The sequence below is a fragment of the Dendrobates tinctorius genome, unplaced genomic scaffold (assembly GCF_039654945.1).
Source record: "Dendrobates tinctorius isolate UK_male_01 unplaced genomic scaffold, ASM3965494v1 ptg000011l, whole genome shotgun sequence".
Classification (NCBI taxonomy): domain Eukaryota; kingdom Metazoa; phylum Chordata; class Amphibia; order Anura; family Dendrobatidae; genus Dendrobates; species Dendrobates tinctorius.
The window spans coordinates 124,000,729-124,017,805 of record NW_027361679.1 but is presented as its reverse complement, the minus strand read 5'-3'; the positions used below and the strand labels follow the sequence as shown (position 1 = coordinate 124,017,805).

The 17,077-nt window shown below is 42.5% G+C and overlaps 1 protein-coding gene across 5 annotated transcripts in view; it reads left to right on the top strand.

Annotated features, from left to right (window-relative positions):
• DAZAP1 (DAZ associated protein 1) overlaps positions 1-17,077 on the top strand; it is an 87,047-nt gene that overhangs the window by 10,414 nt on the left and 59,556 nt on the right. For all 5 annotated transcript variants that reach the window (XM_073547204.1, XM_073547202.1, XM_073547203.1 and 2 more), the window contains exons 3-4: positions 6,937-7,103; positions 15,700-15,765. In XM_073547204.1, coding sequence (XP_073403305.1) covers positions 6,990-7,103; positions 15,700-15,765 — 180 coding nt within the window. In that variant the 5' untranslated portion in view covers positions 6,937-6,989. The remainder of the gene's footprint in view (positions 1-6,936; positions 7,104-15,699; positions 15,766-17,077) is intronic.

Genomic DNA, 17,077 nt, shown 5'->3' with positions numbered 1-17,077 from the left:
TCCACAGATCAAGCCAACCACTGCCCTCCATGAACAACGCTAGTTGAAAAGGAGACTGGGAGGGGGTCCCCCCAGAAATCCCATCATCCAATCTAATTCTGTCAAGGCCATTATCCATAACTAGATTAAATTCCCCCTTACATATAACATGCGCATCTGGGTAATTTAAAGCGGAACTCAGTGCCATAATAGCTGGAGGAGGATTATAGATACATAGTATATCATATCTTATACAATTTATCAATGCATATACGAAAATAAAATGGCCTTCAGGATCCCTTCGAGCTTCCCTAACCACCCACCTGACATCTCTATGTATCAACAATGAACCCTCCCGTTGAATAACTATTATGAAACGTGTGAATGAACCATTGTACCCAAGGCCTCTGTATAATATGTTGAGCGGAATCTCTGGTTAAGTGCGTTTCAACTAGAGCTACAATATGAGAGTGATAGCGCCTAACTTGGGAGAACACCTTAATTCTCTTACGAGGGGACCTGAGACCCCTCACTTTCCAGGTCATACATATAATATCCGACCCCATGTCTCATCTAAATATGGTATACATTATCACATCAGCTGAATTTATAAGCATCATGTAGAAATTTTTGGAAGCTGCATCTATATAACAAACAACAAACAGAAATAATACAAATGACAGAACAAAAGAAAGCTTAAAGGCAAAGGAGCAGAGTCCAGTGCTCCCAGCATGAATTGAACAAATGGATAACCTCACTGAATACAGTGTCCGGTATTGTTAAATTGGACGCTAATGGAAAGAGCTCCAATCATAAGTCTATTAGGATGATTCCAATTGACTGCAAGCATATCAGGACTTCTTTACATGAGGTCCCATATGGGACCGTAACCACTCAGATTACTCCGTCGGATCCGTGAAGAATACGGAAGAGCCCTCATGGACAACTCGGATTCAGTCTGGATAGATCATGGAATATAAGACATTCTTGTCTCTGAGCTGTTTCTTGACCTCTATTAATTGTGCCCACTGCTTCTGGAGTTATGCAGAAAAATCAGGGAATATCGAGATCGTGGCATTGTTGAACTTGATGGGACTTTTTTGCAGCTCCAAACGCAATATCGCATCTCTGTCTTTGCAATTGAGGAGTTGTGCCAGAAAGGGTCTAGGTGGGCAGCCTGGGGGGAGCGATTTTGTAGGTACCCTATAAGCCCTTTCCACAGAAAATGTATTCTCCACATCTCCCAGAGTGTCCTTAAGCCATCCTTCCATGAATTTCTCAGGCTGTTGGCCCTCAGAGCGCTCCGGCAGACCAATGATTTGAATGTTATTTCGGCGTAGTCTATTTTCTAGATCTGCCTTTTGTTTTCCAAGCATTTACAGAGCCAGCCACCTTCGTTAGCTTGACCTCTATGGGGTGTAAGATAGTCTTCTAAGTGAGACACCCTTGATTCAACTTCCGTAATACGCCCCCTCATGGCCTGTATATCTTGCCGGAGACATCCCACCTCTGAGTGCACATCCTCTATTTTTCCGGTCAGGGATGTTCTAGTTAAGGATATGGCCTGCATTAACTGCTCAGATGCCTGTCTAAGAGTTAGGTCTTCCTGGTCACCACCTTCCTCATTGTCAGAAGCACAGTTTTTACGCTGATCACTAGTCTTAATTTGTGATGAAAGTGCATGATCTCTTAGGCACCAATCAGATGGATCGATCCTTGCAAATTCTTTTTGTCTGCCACCCCTGACCCTCTTGAGCGATTCATAATTAACAGTGATGTAGTATGGCATATTTAGTGAAAATATAAATGTAGTCCCCTTTTCTCAGTTTCCAGAGGCAAAAGCACCGCCTCATAAGAGTATAATTACTTGTCTCCGCTAAAAAAAAAAAAAAATATGGGGAAGTGCAGGCAGATCCGGGCAGCATAAGAGTTATACCTCCGGAGAGAAAGTGTCGCTGCTCCAGCGGCTCCCCCGGGACTGGGATCCACTGCTCTTTGTCTCCCTCCTGTCGGATCGCACAGTGGAAGATGGCCGCTGTCCTCCACAGGCCCCGCTGTCCCGCCAGCATCTCCTCAATGTCAGACTCACCGGAGTCACGTAGTGCACTTCTCATGGTACCGGAATGCTGAGTCCTTGAAACTCCATCTGCCCCAGCCGGTGGAGCATCTGCAGTCGATGTTGGTGCTCCCGAACCCAAGAAAACACCCCTGTCCATGGTTAGTCCTCTTCTAGGTCTAACTCCAACTCTGTGATCTTTTACCCGAACAGCAAGGTATATGGAGTGAACGCCGTCGTACTGTGTACTTGATTGTTGTACACCCACACCAACTCGGCCACGAACTCACCCCATCGTATCTTCCTATCTTCCTCTAACGTGCGAAGCATCTGGATCAGCGTTTGAAGCATTTACAGGCTCCGTTCCCCTGAGGATAAGGAGTAGTCATTGACTTCTCAATTGGTATAAACGGTGCAACTCTTCCATCACTTGACCTTGGAAGCAGGCTTCTTGATCGGAGTGAATCCTCTTTGGTCAACCGTACACCTGGATGAAATCCCCGTAGATGGCCTGTGCAGCTGATTCAGCAGTCTGGTCTCTGGTCGGAGTCACTACAGGAAACTTTGTGAAATGGTCGGTCATTACCAGACAATGTACATACTAGAAATGCATCGGGCCTACAGGTAATCAATCATCAGTACCTCCAAGTGGGCAGAAGTCACGATGGTCTGTATCGGGCCCTCTGTTCTGGGGGTTTAGCTAGCTCACAGCTCCGACATTTTTGGCAAGCCTCCTCCACTGCAGCCCTCAATTGTGGGTGATACACCAGCTTCTGCAACCACTGAAATGTCTTCTCCGGACTGAAGTGAGCCCCTCTCTCATGGGCCCTCCGTAGCCACTACTCTGATCAACTTTTCCTGGAGCACTGCTTGTCAAGTGACCCCCCCCCCCCCAATTCTTTCAGCAACTGTACTCTCCGGTATAGCAATTCATCTTCCAACTGGAGTTTCTCCCACTGCCTTAAAATCCGCAGGGCTCCTGGAGACAGAGCGTCTCTCTCTCGCCGGCTGAGAAGTTGGTTCAGGGCCACCCACTGTTGCAGCTGTGCGATTTCCTTATCTGCCTGTTGAAGTCACACCCAGTCCTGGGGCCATCCCAGCACCTGTTCTCCAGACACCTCTCTGATCTGTCCCTGCCTCACCACCAACGATTTGGCAAAATCCCGGAAACCAGGAATCTCTTCTGCCTCCAGCTCTCCATCTCGTTTGCATTCGGGTTCTTCATGAGTCACCTTCAAGAGAGCATCAGCGTGGGTGTTCCCAGCCCTGGCCCAGTAGGTGATCTTGTACCGATACTTCACCATGAGGGCGACCCATCGTTGTTCTAAGGCCCCCAAATTCGCATTTTTTCAGGTAGGCCCAGGGGGTTATCCGTCTGCACCAGGACTTCTGACCTAGACAAGTATTCAGCGAGCTTCTCAGTCAACGTCCACTCCCAACACTAGCAGTTCCAACTTGAAGGAGTTCCGCTCGGAGTCGTGAAGGGATGGCTCGCGTAGGCAATCACTCGTTCCTTTCCTCCCTGCATTTGTGTTAGAACTGCCCCCAGTCCATGTAAGCTTACATCAATGTGAAGAATGAAGGGCTGTGAGAAGTCCACATAGGCGCATATTGGGGCTTATGTCAAGGCCATTTTCAAGGTTCTAAAGGCTTCTTCTTGACTGCTTCCCCATTGAATAGTTTGGATCTTTGACCCGGCCGACACTCCTTTTAGCAGTTCTAGTAAGGGGTTGGCAAGGCGGGTGAATTTTTTGACGAATCTTCGATAGTAGCCAGTAAGCCTTAAGAAAGCCTGGACATCCTTCACCATTGTTGGGGTGGGCCACTCCTGTACAGCCGCTACCTTTTCACTCACTCCTTCACCAGATACATTCCCCAGATACTCAATCCGCTTGCAAAAGAGCTGACCGTTTTGTGGTTTCACCTTCAGGCCATGGTTCTGCAGCCGACTTGGCACTTGTTCCAGTTGCTGAAGGTGCTCTTCAAAAATGGCTTTGTAGACTGATGTCGTCGAGGTAGATAAGTGTTGCTTCAAAATTCAGGTCCCCCAGACATCTCTCCATAATGCTCTTGAACGTCCTGGGGTGTTGGTCAGGCCAAAAATCATTTGGTTAAACTCCGTCCCATGGGCAATATGAACGCTGTCGTCTGTCGTGTTCAGCCATGGGCACCTGCCAATACCCGCTGGCCAGATCGAGGGATGAAAGGTACTATGCCTTTTCCAAGGCAGATGGGGATTCCTCAATTCTGGGCAATGGATATGAGTCCTGCACTGTGCAAGCATTTAGCCCTCTATAATCAAGGTAGAAACTCAGGGTTCCGTAATTTGTTTTTTTCCAAACTAGGACAATGGGAGCCACCCACTGACTCTTGAGTTTCCCGTATCTCTCCACTCTGCAACATGTGAGCTAGCATCTCTTTTCCTACTTTATACGTCTGAGGAGGTATCTGCCGATAACCTTCCCGAACTGATGCAGCACACCCCATAGGGATCTCATGGGCGATGGCCTGCGTGCAACCAAAGTCCTCTTCATGGCGGGCGAAAACCTCCTGATAACCCTCTAATATATTGGGTCACAGACTCTCGTTCCTTCTGAATGTGATGAAACAGATGTATCTGCAGCTCCCCAACATTAGTGGGGGTCACCATGCATTTCTTACAGGATCTGCATCACCTTATCCAGTGTGTCCCGCACATGGAGGGGGGGGGGTGAACATGACAGAATGCCAAGCCTCACCATCCAGGGCCATCAAAAGCAATCTCAGCTTGCATATCAGTCAACTATCACTGCAGCCCTTCACCCGTCGGGCCTTTATGGCACAGTGGCCCGATGGAAGCCTCTACTCAGTGCCAGACATATTATAGCCCGCATAGAGTTTGCTTTAAAAAAAGAAGAAAAAAAAAACAAAAAAACATGAAGGACTCCCAGACTGAGAAATAAGATTCTCTAGTCTGATGAGACAAAGAACTTTTTTGTTATAATTCTAAGCTGTATGTGTTTAGAAAACCAGGCAATGAACTTTTTTGAATTTACCAAATGGCTGCAATGAAACAAAAGTGCAAAATTTAAAGGGGTCTGAATACTTTCCGTACCCACTGTATGGGTAATTAAGAGAGAGGAATTGCAGAGGAGTGAAAGGGAGTTCAGAAATAATTACACTGTACTATCCGCATATATTAGGCCATGACTGCTTTTTGTGTTGACATATATTCTTTTAACATTGCAGCTGTGGACACTTTGATATCCTGCCTCACTACAATAATACACCATGTCACCATGACCTGATCCTTTTTAACTTTTCCCCATATGTCTTTCATAGATGAGTGCACTGTCAGTATTGTTTCAGTATATACACAGTATGTAGGCTTCTGTGTTCTGAATTGTTACATTTTTATCATTTTTCTAGATGGGTTGCACCCATAAAACTGAATGTTTCCATATATTACAAAAAATCAGTTGCTAAAGCAGAAACTACAGTAGTGTAATACTTTTGTATTTGTTTCTAAGGGCAATTGAATGCAGATTTCTTAAACTTTTCCATGCGTAGAGTTGAAAGGTTATTCCTGTCTGATAAAACAATGGTATATTTCCTGGATCACTTTATGGCCAGTAGACGTTTGACCTCCTAGGAACTCACTAACCCTGAGAATGGAATAATAGAAGTGCTGGTTTGGATTGACCAAAGTTCCTCTAGTTTACTTATTCCGTGGCTTTTCAGGGGACTGTAGCACTGTCCTATTGCAGTGAATAGAATTGTGTGGCTGCTCCCTGTATACATGGGTGTGTGGTTATAGAGAACTTTGAAGATACAGTGCTGCATCACCTTAATTTTCATATTTTTGTGGTCACAGAGGTAATAGCATATACTACGAGAGATGTAATGAAGTAATCATCATCACTAGCTGCCTGCCGTTTATTGAGTTCAGTGATAAGAATGTGTAATAAATGTTTCATCCGATGCTTTATACACACAATAAAAGTTATTCTTTACAGGGAATCTGTCATGATAAACACCCTAAACCACTTATTTTGCCACAATCCCTGGAAAGCTGGGTTAATAAATGCTCTTATTCATAAAATCTGCCACTCAGTTAACTGAAAATCGACCTTTTTAATAATCAGATGAGGTTGAAGTGCTTCCTGGCTCTCACATGCCTAGTGACCGTCTTCTGCTTGACTGGCAGCTCACTGGTTTATTTACACCTCCAGTCAGCTGCTACTGAAGCAGAAGTGCTCCAGTCATGCCCAGAGCTCTTCAGCTTTATTTGCATATGGTTTATTGTGACAAATCTTATAAATAATGGTATAAATCTCCTCTTTCAGGGACTACACAACATTTTAAACTGTTAGGGTGAGGATGATCGTCATGACAAATATAAGCAGTTTGGAGGGGTTTGATTTTCATGACAGATTCCCTTAAACTCTTTGCTATAGAATAGAACTAGTGACCTTTCTAAGCATAAGGGTATGTGCTCACGATCAGGAATAGCAGTGTTTTAGACCCAGGTCACCAGCGATGCATCCAAAAGGCTTCATTCTACATTGCAAGCACAATGGATGGTATTTATAGTAATGCCCACTGTGCTTCTATTTAGCTAGCAATGCAAGTTTACGAGCCGCAGCATGTTAATGATCTGCAGCGGAGACACATGTATCCGCTGCATACGCTCGCCCATAGCCAACCAGTAAATCAGTAAATCCAAATGGTTCACTGAACACATGCGTATTTAAAAGCTTGATTAGAATGCGGCGTCCAAAACGCTGCTATTTCCTGATCGTGGGGACGTAGCCTCATACCCCCCCCCCCCTCTTAAGTTGAACATTTTGCATCAACTGTGTTGTTACTTTTAAGGCTGCTTTGTGAACCCCACATGTATTATATATTTATACTTTCTTCAGAGACCCTGCGAAGTTACTTTTCCCAGTATGGGGAAGTCGTCGATTGTGTGATAATGAAGGACAAAACAACAAATCAATCAAGAGGATTTGGTTTTGTAAAGTTTAAAGATCCAAACTGTGTTGGCACAGTGCTGGCCAGTAGACCTCACACACTGGATGGCAGAAATGTAAGTATACTTTTTACCATGATCTGCTGTGGTACAAAAATTACAGCCTTAAAAATATTTTGTCTTGTAATTCTACCCTCATTCTTAAAGGGAAGCTATCCTCAGATAATGACTTATTATTTAAATCAGATGTTTGTATTAATGGAAGCGTGTCACCAAGTTTGCACCATATGAAATACGGCCACCACACTCGCCTGCGGGGCGGTCGGGTCTGTCGCCTTCCCTTCTTTCGATGCCGTTTTGCTTTTGTGCATCGTGTGGGTGATGCGCCATACATCATCCACACAGTGTTCCCTGGCATCACCCTCTTGTGCCGGCGTACTTCTTTGCCCTAGTCGTATTATACAGTTGTGCTCAAAAGTTTACATACCCTGGCAGATTTTTGCCTTCTTGGCCTTTTTCTTTTTTTTTTTTTTTCTTTTTAAATCAGAATGACAACCCAAAACATCCAAATGACCCTGATCAAAAGTTTACATACCCCATTTCTTATTACCATGTATTGCCCCTCTAACACCAATGAAAGCTTGAAGTCTTTTGTGGTAGTTGAGGATGAGGTTCTTAATGTTCTCAGATGGTAAAGCTGCCCGCTCTTCTCGGCAAAAAGCCTCCAGTTGCTGTAAATTCCTGGCTGTCAAGTATGAACTTCATGCTTGAGATCTCCCCAGAGTGGCTCTATGATATTGAGGTCAGGAGACTGAGATGGCCACTCCAGAACCTTCACTTTGTTCTGAGGTAGCCAATGACAGGTCGACTTTGCCTTGTGTTTTGGATCGTCGTCATGTTGGAACGTCCGAGTACATCACATGCACAGCTTCCAGGCTGATGAGTGCAAATTTACCACCAATATTTGCTGATAACATGCTGTATTCATCTTTCCTTCAACTCAGACCAAGTTACCTGTGCCTTTGTAGCTCACACATCCTCAAAACATCAGCGATCCACCACCGTGCTTTACAATAGGAATGGTGTCCCTTTCATCATAGGCCTTGTTGACCTGTCTCCAAATGTAACTTTTATGGTTGTGACCAAAAAGTTCAATTTTGGTCTCATCACTCCAAATTACCTTGTTCCTGAAGTTTTGAGGCTTGTCTCTGTGGTGTTTTGTGTATTGTAGGCAAGATACTTTGTGGCATTTGCGCAGTAATGGCTTTCTTCTGGCGACTTGACCATGCAGGACATATTTCTTCAAGTGCTTCCTTATTGTGCATCTTGAAAAAGCCACACTGCTAGTTTTCAGAGAGTCCAATATTTCAGCTGATGTTATTTGTGGGTTTTTCTTTGCATCCCGAACAATTTTCCTGGCAGTTGTGGATGAAATTTTTGTTGGTCTACCTGACCGTGGTTTTTTTTTTTTTTTTTTTTTTACAGAGCCCCTGATTTGTTAATCACAGTTTGAATGCTGCTGAAGGCCATTATCATTTCCTTGGATATCTTTTTGTATCCCTTTCCTGGTTTATACAGTTCAACTACCTTTTCCTGTAGATCAGTTGACAATTCTTTTGCTTTCCCCATGACTCACAATCCAGCAACATCAGTGGCTGGATGAAAGATGCAAGAGTCTGTCTGGATCCCAGAAAGTCGCTCAGCTTTGATGCACACATACTGATTACAAGCAAACAGGTCACAATTGAGGATGTTACCGTATATACTCGAATATAAGCCGAGATTTTCAGCCCATTTTTTTGGGCTGAAAGTCCCCCTCTCGGCTTAAATTCGAGTCATATACACCGGGGGGTCGGAGGGGGAGGTGGGGTGGGGGTGTCAGGTCATACTTACCCGTCCTGATGCAGTCTCTCTAGCCCCCAGCTTCTCCGCGCTCTCTTCCTGCCTTCAGCGGTCACGTGGTACCGCTCATTAAAACTCAAGAATATGCGCATATTCATGATTTTAATGAGCGGTATTACGTGACTGCTGAACGCAGGAAGAGAGAGCGCGGAGAAGCTGGGGGCTCAAGAGACAGCGTCAGGACGGGTAAGTATAGAGATACTCACCTGTCCTGCGTCCGTGGCTGCTTGCTACTGTCTGTCATCGGTCAGTGACTTCAGACAGCAGAGGGCGCGGTGACGTGATTAGTGCGCGCCGCGCCCCCTGCAGTCTGAACGTCACTGACCGATGACACGGCAGATAGCGGTGAGCAGCCATGGACGCAGGACAGGTGAGTATCTGACACCCAGCGACGAAGAGGTGAGTATGTCATTTTTTTAAATTTTTACATGCAGCAGCAGCGGCAGCACATGGGGGCATAATCTAAGGAGCTTCTTATGGGGTCAGCATATGGAGGAATAATCTAAGGAGCTTCTTATGGGGTCAGCATATGGGGGAATAATCTAAGGAGCTTCTTATGGAGTCAGCATATGGGGGAATAATCTTAAGGAGCTTCTGATGGGGTCAGCATATGGGGGAATAATCTAAGGAGCTTCTTATGGGGTCAGCATATGGGGTAATAATCTAAGGAGCTTCTTCTGGGGACACCATATGGGGGAATAATCTATGGAGCATTTCCCACCCTAGGCTTATACTCGAGTCAATAAGTTTTCCCAGTTTTTTGTGGCAAAATTAAGGGGGTCGGCTTATACTCGGGTCGGCTTATACTCGAGTATATATGGTACCTTTAGTAACCATTCAAACCCATTTGTGTCAACTTCTGTGCATGTTATCTGGCCAAAATCACCAGGGTATGTGAACTTCTGATCAGGGTCATTTGGATGTATTGAGTTGTCATTATGAATTAAAAAAAAACAAAACAGTAGTTTGGCAATAAATGGTGCTGTGTGTGTATATGTGGGTGTGTATATATACACATTTTTAGCACATGTATGTGTATATACAGTTGTGGCCAAAAGTGTTGACACCCCTGCAATTCTGTCAGATAATACTCAGTTTCTTCCTGAAAATGATTGCAAACACATTCTTTGGTATTATCTTCATTTAATTTGTCTCAAATGAAAAAACACAGAAGAGAATGAAGCAAAAAGCAAAACATTGATCATTTCACAAAACTCCAAAAAATGGGCCAGACAAAAGTATTGGCTCCCTCAGCCTAATACTTGGTTGCACAACCTTTAGCCAAAATAACTGCGACCAACCGCTTCCAGTAACCATCAATGAGTTTCTTACAATGCTCTGCTGGAATTTTAGACCATTCTTTGGCAAACTGCTCCAGGTCCCTGATATTAAAAGGGTGCCTTCTCCAAACTGCCATTTTTAAATCTCTCCACAGGTGTTCTATGGGATTCAGGTCTGGACTCATTGCTGGCCACCTTAGAAGTCTCCAGTGCTTTCTCTCAAACCATTTTCTAGTGCTTTTTGAAGTGTGTTTTGGGTAATTGTCCTGCTGGAAGACCCATGACCTCTGAGGGAGACCCAGCTTTCTCACACTGGGCCCTACATTATGCTGCAAAATTTGTTGGTAGTCTTCAGACTTCATAATGCCATGCACACAGTCAAGCAGTCCAGTGCCAGAGGCAGCAAAGCAACCCCAAAACATCAGGGAACCTCCACCATGTTTGACTGTAGGGACCGTGTTCTTTTCTTTGAATGCCTCTTTTTTTTTTTTCTCCTGTAAACTCTATGTTGATGCCTTTGCCCAAAAAGCTCTACTTTTGTCTCATCTGACCAGAGAACATTCTTCCAAAATGTTATAGGCTTTTTCAGGTAAGTTTTGGCAAACTCCAGACTGGCTTTTTTGTGTCTCGAGGTAAGAAGTGGGGTCTTCCTGGGTCTCCTACCATACAGTCCCTTTTCATTCAGACGCTGACGGATAGTACGGGTTGACACTGTTGTACCCTCGGACTGCAGGGCAGCTTGAACTTATTTGGATGTTAGTAGAGGTTCTTTATCCAACATCCGCACAATCTTGCGTTGAAATCTCTTGTCAATATTTTTCTTTTCCGTCCACATCTAGGGAGGTTAGCCACAGTGCCAGGGGCTTTAAACTTCTTGATGACACTGCGCACGGTAGACACAGGAACATTCAGGTCTTTGGAGATGGACTTGTAGCCTTGAGATTGCTCATGCTTCCTCACAATTTGGTTTCTCAAGTCCTCAGACAGTTCTTTGGTCGTCTTTATTTTCTCCATGCTCAATGTGGTACACACAAGGACACAGGACAGAGGTTGAGTCAACTTTAATCCATGTCAACTGGCTGCAAGTGTGATTTAGTTATTGCCAACACCTGTTAGGTGCCACAGGTAAGTTACAGGTGCAGTTAATTACACAAATTAGAGAAGCATCACATGGTTTTTCGAACAGTGCCAGTAATTTTGTCCACCCTCTTTGGTGTGGAATTATATCCAATTTGGCTTTAGGACAATTCTTTTTTGTGTTTTTTTTTCATTTAAGACATTAAATGAAGATAATACCAAAGAATGTGTTTGCAATGATTTTCAGGATGAAACTGAGTATTATCTCACAGAATTGCAGGGGTGTCAATACTTTTGGCCACAACTGTATGTGTATATCGCTCGCTCTCTCTCTCTCACTCTCTCTGGCTCTCTCTCTCTACACTTGTGCTCAAAATGTATGTGTAGATATGAGTCCTCAGTGGTTGATACCTTTCAATGGCTAACTGAAAAGATGGTAACACATTGCAAGCTTTCGAGACTACTCAGGTCTCTTCATCAGGCATAGACTAATACAAAATCTGAAGAGTCACATATTTATGCACAATACAGCACAGAAAAAATGAAATAGATGAGACAAGTGACGTGAAGCAGAATTGTCATTATGGGAGAGGGAGAAACACAAATATTTCTCCAGTTCATAGATAAGGAGTCCGGATGTTTTATTGTACTCTGATTGGGGTCTCCTAATGTGTTGTGGTGCCCCCACACGGTCTTAGGAGCAAATTCCTTAATTGATGTAAAAAGACATAAATCCATGCAACACATTCATTCCAGCATTGAGTGTCAAAGGTCGTCATAAATTTATACTCACAGACTCTTCTCTCTCTCTCTCTGAGATGTGAAGTTACCTTTCAATACCAGTGATTTCATATCCATGTTGCTCTGATCAGGCGTACAAAAATGTTTTGCCACAGGTAGATCCATTCTTTTTTCTCATTGTGTGACGATGAGCATTCATCCTTGTTCTAAGCTTTTGCCCTGTCTCCCCCACATACAGACTCCCTGTTGGACATTTAGTACAAATAATTAAGTACACCACATTAGATGTAATGCAGCTGAAAGTACCTGGGATCTTGTAGTCCTGATGTGAATTGGGGACCCCCCACTATTGTGCTTTAGGCAGCCCCCAAATCTAAGAAGCGTCATTGTCAGAAGCGCCCTGTCCTCTCCAACAGCTGGAGGAACCTTTCCTTGCAACCAGAAAAAATGTAAAACCTGTCCATCTATAATGACCACGGACAAGATAAAGATCCCCAATTCACATCAGGACTACAAGATCCCAGGTACTTTCAGCTGCATCACATCTAATGTGGTATACTTAATTATTTGTACTAAATGTCCAACAGGGGGTCTGTATGTGGGGGAGACAGGGCAAAAGCTTAGAACAAGGATGAATGCTCATCGTCACACAATAAGAGTCTGTGAGTATAAATTTGACGACCTTTGACACTTTCAATGCTGGAATGAATGTGTCGCATGGATTTATGTCTCTTTACATCAGTTAAGGAATTTGCTCCTAAGACCATGTGGGGGCACCACAACACATTAGGAGACCCCAATCAGAGGACAATAAAACATCCGGACTCCTTATCTATGAACTGGAGCAATATTTATGTTTCTCCCTCTCCCATAATGACAATTCTGCTTCACGTCACTTGTCTCATCTATTGCATTTTTTTCTGTGCTGTATTGTGCCTAAATACAGTCATATGTAAAAGTTTGGGCACCCCTATTAATGTTAACCTTTTTTCTTTATAACAATTTTGGTTTTTGCAACAGCTATTTCAGTTTTATATATCTAATAACTGATGGACTCAGTTATATTTCTGGATTCAAATGAGGTTTATTGTACTAACAGAAAATGTGCAATCTGCATTTAAACAAAATTTGACCGGTGCAAAAGTATGGGCACCCTTATCATTTTCTTGATTTGAACACTCCTAACTACTTTTTACTGACTTCCTGAAGCACTAAATTGGTTTTGTAACCTCATTGAGCTTTGAACTTCATAGCCAGGTGTATCAAATCATGAGAAAAGGTATTTAAAGTGGCCACTTGCAAGTAGTTCTCCTATTTGATTCTCCTATGAAGAGTGGCATGATGGGCTCCTCAAAACAACTCTCAAATGATCTGAAAACAAAGATTATGCAACATAGCTTTTCAGGGGAAGGATACAAAAAGTTGTCTCAGAGATTTAACCTGTCAGTTTCCACTGTGAGGAACATAGTAAGAAAATGGAAGAACACAGGTACAGTTCTTGTTAAGCCCAGAAGTGGCAGGTCAAGAAAAATATCAGAAAGGCAGAGAAGAAGAATGGTGAGAACAGTCAAGGACAATCCACAGACCACCTCCAAAGACCTGCAGCAGCATCTTGCTGCAGATGGTGTCACTGTGCATCGGTCAACAATACAGTGCACTTTGCACAAGGAGAAGCTGTATGGGAGAGTGATGCGAAAGAAGCCGTTTCTGCAAGCACGCCACAAACAGTCGCCTGAGGTATGCAGAAGCACATTTGGACAAGCCAGTTACATTTTGGAAGAAGGTCCTGTGGACTGATGAAACAAAGATTGAGTTGTTTGGTCATACAAAAAGGCGTTATTCATGCACTGTATTGTTGACCGATGCACAGTGACACCATCTGCAGCAAGATGATGCTGCAGGTCTTTGGAGGTGGTCTGTGGATTGTCCTTGACTGTTCTCACCATTCTTCTTCTCTGCCTTTCTGATACTTTTCTTGGCCTGCCACTCCTGGGCTTAACAAGAACTGTACCTGTGTTCTTCCATTTCCTTACTATGTTCCTCACAGTGGAAACTGACAGGTTAAATCTCTGAGACAACTTTTTGTATCCTTCCCCTGAAAAGCTATGTTGAATAATCTTTGTTTTCAGATCATTTGAGAGTTGTTTTGAGGAGCCCATGATACCACTCTTCATAGGAGAATCAAATAGGAGAACTACTTGCAAGTGGCCACTTTAGATACCTTTTCTCATGATTTGATACACCTGGCTATGAAGTTCAAAGCTCAATGAGGTTACAAAACCAATTTAGTGCTTCAGGAAGTCAGTAAAAAGTAGTTAGGAGTGTTCAAATCAAGAAAATGATAAGGGTGCCCATACTTTTGCACCGGTCAAATTCTGTTTAAATGCAGATTGCACATTTTCTGTTAGTACAATAAACATCATTTGAATCCAGAAATATAACTGAGTCCATCAGTTATTTGATATATGAAACTGAAATACCTGTTGCAAAAAACAAAATTGTTATGAAGAAAAAAGGTTAACATTAATAGGGGTGCCCAAACTTTTACATATGACTGTATGTGACTCTTCAGATTTTGTATTAGTCTATGCCTGATGAAGAGACCTGAGTAATCTCGAAAGCTTGCAATGCGTTACCATCTTTTCAGTTAGCCATTAAAAGGTATCAACCACTGAGGACTCTCAATTCTGAATATTTTTCTATCTACTGGCTAACACGGTACAAAGATATACATCTTTCCTGTGTAGATACAAACATTTTGAGCACAAGTGTGTGTGTGTATGTATATAGATAGATAGAGAGAGAGAGAGATATATAGAGATAGAGAGAGATATAGAGAGAGAGAGAGAGAGAGATATAGAGAGAGAGAGAGATATAGAGAGAGAGATAGATATAGAGAGAGAGATAGATATAGAGAGAGAGAGAGATATAGAGAGAGAGAGATAGATATAGAGAGAGATGTATAATATCTATAGATATACAGGTATGTATATATATCTATATCTCTAGCTCTCTCTACACTTGTGCTCAAAATGTATGTGTAGATATATACATTTTGAGCACAAGTGTGTGTGTATGTGTGTGTATATATGTATGTATGTATATGTGTGTGTGTTGTTTTTTTTTTGTGCTCTTGTTGATGCACTGGCATTTAAAGGGAAATTGTTGCAGTCCAGTCTGCAGACACCATATTGTAAAGCAGGGGAAGCGGAGTAGATTGATATATACGTTTTGTGAAAAAAGATTGTGTTTTCATTAATTCTCAGTTCTATCTGGGATTTTAGGTTCTGTGAGCGGTCCTGGCAATGACTGACAACTATCTCTGCATGTTGTCACTGATGGGACTGTCCACTGGACCAAAAATCCCGGAAAAAAAAAATGTTTAAATAGTTAAAATCAGGTTATCCTGAATCTTTTCTTGCAGAACTATCAATCCAATCTCCTCCCCCTGGTCTGTATCATGGTGCCTGCAGATTGGATGGCATTTTAATGTTGACAGGTTCCCTTTAAGTTGTTCGAGAACATGTCACTCAATTCATGCTGTGTGAATCAGTCTGGCTGCACGATTGCAGCTAGATAAGTCTTCCTCTGTAAATACTCTGGTATTTTAGAGAAAACAACATACTTTAGAAGTGCCAGCTGGGGACTATAGGAAGATGGAATCGGTACCCTTTAAGAAGGAAGTGTGTATTCATTGCATTATCCTGTTTCAGATTGATCCAAAGCCATGCACACCTCGTGGAATGCAACCGGAAAGGACCAGGCCAAGAGAAGGATGGGTAAGGACCCGTGATATGTCTTTTTTTTTTTTTTTTTTTTTTTATTATTATTATTATTATTATTATTATTATTATTATTATTATTATTATTAATAATAATAATAATATTGTTATTGTTATTAACCCCTTCATGACCAGAGCTTTTTTCGTTTTTCGCTCCCCTCCTTCCCAGAGCCATAACTTTTTTTTTTATTTTTTTTGTCAATATGGCCATGTGAGGGCTTATTTGCGGGACAAGTTGTACTTTTGAATGACATCATTGGTTTTAGCATGTCGTGTACTTGAAAACTGGAAAAAAAATTCCCAAGTGCGGTGAAATTGCAAAAAAAAAGTGCGGTCCCACACTTGTTTTTTACTTGGCTTTTTTGCTAGGTTCAGTAAATGCTAAAACTGACCTGTCATTCTGATTCTCCAGGTCATTACGAGGTCATAGACACCAAACATGTCTAGGTTCTCTTTTAGCTAAGTGGTGAAAAAAAATTCCAAAGTTTGCTTTAAAATAAAAAAAAGCATAATTTTCCGAGACCCTTAGTGTTTACATTTTTCGTGATCTGGGGTCGGGTGAAGGCTTATTTTTTGCGGGCCGAGGTGACGTTTTTAATACCACTTTTGTGCAGGAGTGTTCTTTTGATCGCCCGTTATTGCATTTTAATGCGATGTCACGTCGACAAAAAAAAAACCTAATTCTGGCGTTTCGATTTTTTTTTTTTTTTTTTTTTTTCTCCTCGCTACACCTTTTAGTGATCAGTTTAATGCTTTTTTTTTATTGCTAGATCAGGCGATTCTGAACGCGGCGATAACCTAATATGTGTATGTGTGATTTTTTTTTTTATTTTTTTTTCAATTGTGTAATTTTGATTGGGGCGAAAGGGGGGTGATTTGAACTCTTAGGTTTATGTTTTTATTTTTTTAACTTTTTTTTTTTTACGTTTGGCATGCTTCAATAGCCTCCATAGGAGGCTTGAAGCATGCACAACTCGATCGGCTCTGCTACATATGGACGATGAGCAGATCGCCCATAAGTAGCAGATTTACTGCTTTGCTTTGGGCCCCTATTCTGGTACATTGTCTGCTCGTAATGTATAATTGAATTTACTAGTTCAATCCAAGCTCTAAGAGAATGATGTTGATTATCCATCCAGCGTAAGGCCAATATTTTCCTGGCTAAAAAAAGTCTCCCGCAGGAAAGTTCTGACGTGGTGTCCCCATATCTCTTCCTCCAGCACACCAAACAGACATACCAATGGAGTGAGAGGAACAGGAGCACCTATGAGGGGAGGTTAACAACGTTCCAAAAAGATAGAATAGTTGG